General features: G+C 48.7%; 1 protein-coding gene across 1 annotated transcript; it reads left to right on the plus strand.

The window, feature by feature from the left end:
* Positions 1 to 1,202: 1,202 nt before the first annotated feature.
* Positions 1,203 to 2,172, plus strand: LOC101659580 (olfactory receptor 5-like). Its single transcript, XM_004715728.1, has 2 exons — positions 1,203 to 1,415; positions 1,447 to 2,172. Exons 1-2 carry the CDS (start codon positions 1,203 to 1,205, stop codon positions 2,170 to 2,172), a joined length of 939 nt encoding a protein of 312 aa, XP_004715785.1.
* Positions 2,173 to 7,495: the final 5,323 nt, after the last annotated feature.

Below are 7,495 nucleotides of genomic sequence, written 5' to 3' on the forward strand. Positions count from 1 at the left end.
CAGGTATAAGAATAAGGGTCAAGAATAAGGGTCCCGGATGATGCGCGCAGGTATAAGAATAAGGGTCCCGGATGGTGCGCGCAGGTATAAGAATGAGGGTCCCGGATGTTGCGCGCAGGTATAAGAATGAGGGTCCCGGATGGTGCGCGCAGGTATAAGAATAAGGGTCCCCCGTGTTGTGGGTCAGAGAAACTGGAGGGCACATTTTCGGTATTGGTCAAATGACCTGAGGCAAAGGAGTTTTGCTTTCCATCCCTCAGAAGACTAGGGTTATGATAGCTGTTTTGGAAGGGTGCTTGAGATAGTTGAATCAAAGCATGCACATTGCTGGCATTGTGCCTGGAAAGTAGAAGGCGAGACTTCAGAAATAGTATGTTGATAGCAACTAATTTTGTTTTATTTTGTTTGTGTCCATGGACTGACTCTGGGGCCATTAAAAGGAAGAAGGTAGCTGCATGATGCTCTTAAATGAGCTTCAAGATATGTCGTTAATTTTAAAAAGGGAGATTCGGGGAGTTTGCTGTGTGCCACGGTTCAATCTGAAAGGACTCATGTACCTACAGGTGAGGGTATTCACAGGATCCGTCTCTGGAGGTCGGCCCCAAGACCACGTCAGAAACAGCAGCCGTCGTTGCCTTGGGGGATGAGGGTTGAAGGCTCTGGGTCAGACATGAAAGTGATTTTATTGGAAGGAATTTTACCTGTAAATATGGTAGGCTCTGAGACTCGTGCTCATGGTTGATAAGGAAGGAGGAGGAGAGAAAATCCCTACCTCCAAAGGAGGGGAGGGGGAAGCAACGAGTCACACTCCTGCTTTTCACAAGTCAGAAAGTTGAGAGTCCAGGAGAAAGGATTCTCCGGGACAGCACAAGTAGAAAGGGCTGGGGTGGGGGTGGGGGGTGGCATTTATATACACACGGACTTCCTTCAGAGCCTGTCAATAGAGGAATCAGCCCAAAGTCCGGTTGATGACTTAGATGCTCTTGGTGGTACCATGATGAGCACCCTGCGCTGCAGGTTTTGTAGTGCAAATCCTAGGACGTCTGGGAGGAACGTCTGAGGCTCTTTCTCCAAAAGCCACAGCCTCCAACACAGTGGGGAGCGGAGTTCGGCTGAGACACACCTGGCCCTGGCGTGCTGGTTTAAACTAGCCCCTCCCTCTGCCTCCAGGATGGCAACGGATTTTCTTTGTCTCTCCCTAGATGGAGACGTCCCTGGAGTTGGCCAACACGACCAGAGTCCAGGAGTTTATCCTGCTGGGTTTGTCCACCAGGCCAGGTATAAGACATGCTCTATTCACCGTCTTCCTGACCCTCTACCTGCTGACCCTCCTGGAGAACACGCTCATCGTCTACCTCGTCTGCACGCACAGCGAGCTCCGCAAGCCCATGTACTTCTTCCTGGGCAACCTGAGCTGCCTGGAGATGTGCTACGTGTCTGTGACCATGCCTGGAGATGTGCTACGTGTCTGTGACCATGCCCAGCCTGCTCGTGGGGCTGTGGGCGGGGCCCTGCCCCGTGCCCTTCACAGCCTGCATGACCCAACTCTTCTTCTTCATTGTATTAATATGCACCGAGTGCACTCTCCTGGCCTCCATGGCCTATGACCGCTATGTGGCCATCTGCCGCCCGCTCCACTACCCACTGCTCATGCGGCCCCAGGTCTGCCTGGCCTTGGCCTTGTGCTCGTGGCTTGGTGGCCTTCTGGTCTCAGTGGCCAAGACCACATGCATCGCCAGCCTCTCTTACTGTGGCCCCAATGTCCTCAACCAGTTTTTCTGTGACGTCTCCCCTCTGCTCAACCTGTCCTGCACGCACGTGGCCCTGACCGAGTTGGTGGACTTCATCTCGGCCATTGTCATCTTCTGTGGGACGCTGCTAGTGGCCCTGGTCTCCTATGCAGCCATCGGGGTGGCTGTGTTCCGCATGCCCTCAGCCGCGGTCCGCCGCAAAGCTCTCTCCACCTGTGCCTCCCACCTGGTGGTGGTGGGCATCTTCTACTCCGCCGCCCTCTTCATCTACTGCCGCCCCAGCCGCATCAAGTCCATGGACCTCAACAAGGTGCTGTCGGTCATCTACACGGTGGTCACCCCCATATGCAACCCCATCATCTACTGCCTGCGCAACAAGGAGGTCCACGCGGTGCTGAGGAAAACGCTCCACCTGCCTTGATCCTGCTCTGGGGAAGCGGGGTCTCTCCGCTCCTGATGAAACCTCTTTCTTGGCCCCTAACACCTTAAGAACCTTGAGGGGCATGTCCAAAACTGGAGAAAAATCGTCGCCATCTAATGTACAATTTTTGTGCCCCATAGGCACAGTTAAGAATTCAACTATTATTGGAAAGGTTGGCCATCGGAACCCACGCACAGAGAGATGCCCGGGAAGGCAGGTCTGGCCATCTGCTGTGGAATGACCATCCCCTGAAGGACTTTGTAGAACCAAATTCCTGCTGCTGAAGCATCGTACAGCCTTCCGAGCTTTGTAGACCCCAGTTTCTGCATCTGGAAGATCCCAGCCTTAAGAACCTCCTAGGGCCCGGCTTGCCTCTCCACACACTATGTCTGCACAGGCCAGGACGGGCTCCAAGGCCACTGAAATCCAGGAGAGGCAAGAAGCTCACAGCAAGCAGTCACACAACCCTGCCACCCGAGGGAAATGGGAGCAAAGCCGTGAGCCAGCAAACCACGGAGGGGTTGGGGGTGGCAGTAAACCCTCCTGAAAGATGCTGAGCTGCACGCTAGCCCAAGAAACACAAGCCTACCAACCACCTCATGCACATCCCCAGAAGACTGACCGATATGGACTCAATGTCGCTACATGTTCTCTCAACACGTGTTGACTTCTGTGCAGGGATTTCTTGGCATCGTTGTAATGAAAAGCAGACACAACCTAAATGTCCCAGGATCATGGATGGATTAAACCCAACATACTTATACTGAGATAAGCATCTAGTTATCAAATGAAAAGAAATAGGTTTGCTTGGTTTGGCATAAATGTATGGCCAATGTACAAATAAAATGAAATTTAAAAGCAGTACGGATTTCTTTTGTGTGTCAAACTGAAGGAAGTTTCCAGAGTAGGTTGAATTACTTGTTACCTTGACCTGAGGTTATACAGTTACACACATTGTTCATTTACTCTAATTGTTATATCATTATCTATGTCTGTCGATCTATCGTGTATCTAATGTATATCAAACTGCCATTATGTTAGACAGGGTTCTCGAGAGAAACAAAACCAGGACACTAAAATATATATATATATTTATATAGATAGGTAGATATATAACATAAGAAATAAAGTTAATTAATCTATAAAGCAGTACAAATGGCTCAGTGCAACTCACTTCCGTGAGACAGCAGGTACACTGACAGTCCTTCAAGTCTTGAGGGCCGCCAGGTAGTCCTCTGTAGAGTAATCCAGGCTATCCGGGCACAGGCAGCAAACAGCAAAGCAGGTTACTGACAGTCAGCCAGAAGACAGGGTTCGACAGTCCTCAGCTCAAGAGATGTATATTCCAGTAGCAGGTCCAGTAGCAGGCATAGCAGATCTTGAAGGAACCTCAAATTACAGTGACACAGTCCATGGGTTAGGTGTCCCACGGGTAATGTAGCTTGCAAATTGAGGCACAGAACAAGCAAGGCAGCCGCACACTGGTCCAATGATCAAAGAGCAAGAGACAAGCAAGGCAAGGCTCGCCAAGCCATTTATCTCTCCTCCCTTCAGTTAAGCCCACATGTGTTCATTGGCCAGGTTGGCACAATCAACCTTAGCTATCTCAGCCATTGAGTCCACTCTGACTCATAGCAACCCTATGTAGCGTTTCTGAGGTTGTACATCATTACAGGAGCAGATAGCCTCATCGTTCAACCCCCACCCCCTTCCCAAGTGGTTAGTGGGTTTGAACCACTAACCTTTGGACCAGCAACCCAGTGCCTAACTCAGAGCACCACCAAGACTCTTTCTATCCATTTATCTACCCTTGTATGCACTCATGGAATATGATACTCGCACAACAGCCGAATCACATAACGTCCTACACTGACACCCAGCACAGTGCTATTCGTGTGGATCTGAGCTCAGTTGTTTCAACAGAGTCCAACGAAGTCCACTTCTCCTTCCCAGAAAAAACTCCAAATGAAGTGGTAGGCAGGCAGCTGTGCCCCGATAGTCAAGCAGGGATCCAGATTAGTGCTCTGTCCTTGTCTTAACATTGAAGTCCTCTTACCACTACCAAGGAAAAGGGGGAAGAAGAGCAGAGGGCAGTCAGATATCTTTCTTCCTTCAAGATAATATTTCATGATCTTCTCAGTGGAAGTCTGCCCAGCAAACTCGTGCCCATCTCACAACTCCTCTACAGTTGTTCAGCGACATTGGTCACATTTCCCCCCATGTGTCAACAATCTCTTTCATGGCTCCGGTGGTTCTCGCTCCAGTAGTCTAGTTTTCCTGGCCCCTTATCTTCGGTTCAAGGTTTTTGCAGGGATGGGGAACCTTTAGTCTGCCCAGGGCCATTTGGCTATTTGTAACATCATTTGTGGGCCCTCCTGGTCAAACATTTAATTAATTCACACACACACACACACACACACACACACACACCCCCCATGTGATGGCTAAGAAACCCTGGCGGTGTAGTGGTTACTCGTTGGGCTGCAATCTGCATGGTTGGCAGGTCAAAACTACCAACAGCTCCTCAGGAGAAAGACTGGGCTTTCTACTTCTGCAAACAGTTACAGTCTCAGAAACTCACAGGGGGGTCTCTATGAGTCAGCATTGCCTCAAAGGCAGTGGGTGAGCATGATGGCTAGTCCTGGTCCCTAGTGGTTACCGCTGGGCTGCTAACTGCGAGATCCTCAGTTTGAAACCACAGCTGTGTCAAAGGGAGAGAGATGGGGCTTTCTACTCCCGTAGACAGTTACAGTCTTGGAAACCCACAGGGGCAGTTCTCTCTGTCCTACAGAGTCGATATGGGTTGGCATTGACTTGATAGCAGTGGGTTTGATTTAGGGTTTAATGTGATGGCTAGAATTGCTTCCCTTTGGTGAGATATGTAATGTTAGCTAGTATTGAAGATATCACAGGCCTAATATGGCCCGTGGGCCAGCTGTTTCCCACCCCTGGTTTAAAGACTATCTCTGATCAAAGTCTTAGAGAGTTATCTATCTTAACCGGCCTCAGAAATCTGGACTTTTTAAGAATTTGAGGTCTGCTGCTCATGTTCAAGGGTCCGTGTGCCATAGCCGTGGTCATAAAGGCAGAGATAACTGAGCATCATCTCATTCTTCTGGTCTCAGCTTCTTTTTAAGGTCTGTGACCTGGAAAGTGCACATGTCATTTTTGATCATCTCCTCCTGGGCCAGTGGCCAACCCCCACTAGTTCCTAGTTGTTGGCCATGGAGTCATTGGCCCAGTGATGGAAGCAATGAACTCAAACAGAGCAATAACCACGATGGGGACACAGGACCAGGCCATGTCCCATCGCCAAGAACCAGAGCTGATTCCATGGCAACTAACAACAACGTGACCAAAATAAAGGAAAAAACGATATTGGGGGAGAATTAACCACTTCTTAGGAATCTCTGTGTGGTACAAACAGCCGATTATCTGATTACTCAACGAAAGTTTGGTGGCTCAAACTGCTCAGAAGGAAGCCCTCCTGATAGCTTAGGAAGGTCACAGCTTTGGAAACACGATGAGGCAGTTCTACCCTGCACACACAGAGGTGCCGTGACTCGGAATTGACTCCAGGACAACCAACTCTAACGAGCTGCCTCTTGTGATGCCAAGCTTTCTGTTTGGTCTTCCCGACCAGGATAAGCTGTCTCACATTCAAATACGGACCTATTCCTTTACCTTCCACCAATTCTCTGAACTGATTCCCAACTCCTGGAAACCTTTTCCAAGTCAGGCATGGCCCATCCCCTCCGCCAGTGCCTTGCCAGCCTTCCCGCTATGATTAGGATCATTCCTCTTTAACAGATGAGGAAGCAAAGGTTCAAAAAGAGCAAGCCACTTGCTCCGGTAGCAGAGCACGTATGTTGTTTCCCAGGGAAATGTCAGCAAAATCTCTTATTACATTCAAGTTGAGAGGGAAGCAAATTAAAGCAAGTTCACCAGAGCCACAGGGTGACCTTGAGTAGGTTCCATCTAAATGCAGAGACCATTTCAAGAATTGAATGTTGACCATTAATGCCCAACCACCAGACGGGTGGTAGGATGTTAGAAAGGACACTATCCATGAAGAAATTGAAGCGTCGGGGGTGACGAAGTGTGAGGGCCCTCATTTTTCAATCTCAAAACAGCTTAGTCCTGGTACAATGACAGACACATACTTGCAGACCGGCGGGTGGAACAGAATTAAGAACCCAGAAGGAAATCCATCCACCTTTAGATGCCTGATTTTTGACAAAGGGTTGAAATGCATTAAACGGGAAAGGGATAGTCTCTTCAACAAACGGTGCTTGGGGGTGCGGAGGGGGAGGAATGGATTTCTTTATTCAGAATACAATAAGACTCATTTCTCGCTCCACATATAAAAATGAGCTCAAGACGGATTCAAGACCTAAATGTAAAACCTAGAACTAGATCATCAGTGAGAACATAGGGACCAACATAGGGGCCCTAGTAAACTGTAATACACGTACTAGCGAACAACAAAGAACACACACAGCAAAAACAGACTAGATCGACTAGGGCCTCCTAAACATTAGCCCCTGAAGTGTGTCAAGAGACCTCCCCAGAGAGACGAAAGGAGACACCACAGGCTGAGGGGGCCATTGGCAGGTTCATGTGCGGACAAAGGACTCATCTATGAAATCGCTAGAACTCGTCAACGTCTCAACAAGAAAAAGACGAATAAAACTATTCAAAAATTGGCAGACAGTTGACCAAAACCGTGTGTCTTTTTAATGTTCTTGGAGATGGGGCTGTAGGATGGGGGGATGAGCTTTTCCAATGAAATTCCCACAGGCCACCCTTACTCCCCTCAAGGAAGGAGCATGTCCAGAGTCATGATACAGAACCGAGCACACACATCCTCAGCACCAATGTTCTGGCCTTTTGCTCACCAGTGAGCTTCCACTAAGCTTAGAATTTGCTCAGTATTGGCTCTCATGATGCTCTCGTGTCCCTCACGAAAAGCTAGGCGCCACGAGTCTCTTCTGGCTCCAAGCGAACAGCACAACAACGCACTGTCTGCTCTCTGGAGGCTGCCAAACTCTTGCTTTGGCAAGTACCAATAAAACAACACAGACTTCTTTGGGGACAGGTTCGAGAGGTAGAAACTCTGCCACAGAATGGCGAAGACCTAGCTGTGAAAATGAACCCAAAACACCCCCCAAACAATAGCTTTATAGTTTGATAGTTTTGTTTCATAAAGATTTCTATGGTTTCATAGCAAGACTTTTTTAAAAATCAATTTATTGGGGCTCATACAATTCATCACAATACATAGATCAATTGTGTAAAGCACATCTATACATTTGTTGCCCTC

This window comes from Echinops telfairi, unplaced genomic scaffold, assembly GCF_000313985.2.
Source record: "Echinops telfairi isolate 266 unplaced genomic scaffold, ASM31398v2 ScPeMD7_655;HRSCAF=1070, whole genome shotgun sequence".
Lineage (NCBI taxonomy): Eukaryota > Metazoa > Chordata > Mammalia > Afrosoricida > Tenrecidae > Echinops > Echinops telfairi.

Coding starts and splice junctions, on each gene's coding strand:
- LOC101659580 (XM_004715728.1), top strand. CDS start 1,203: ATGGAGACGTCCCTGGAGTTGGCCAACACGACCAGAGTCCAGGAGTTT. Junction 1,416..1,446: donor TCTTCCTGGGCAACCTGAGC/TGCCTGGAGATG, acceptor TGTCTGTGACCA/TGCCTGGAGATGTGCTACGT.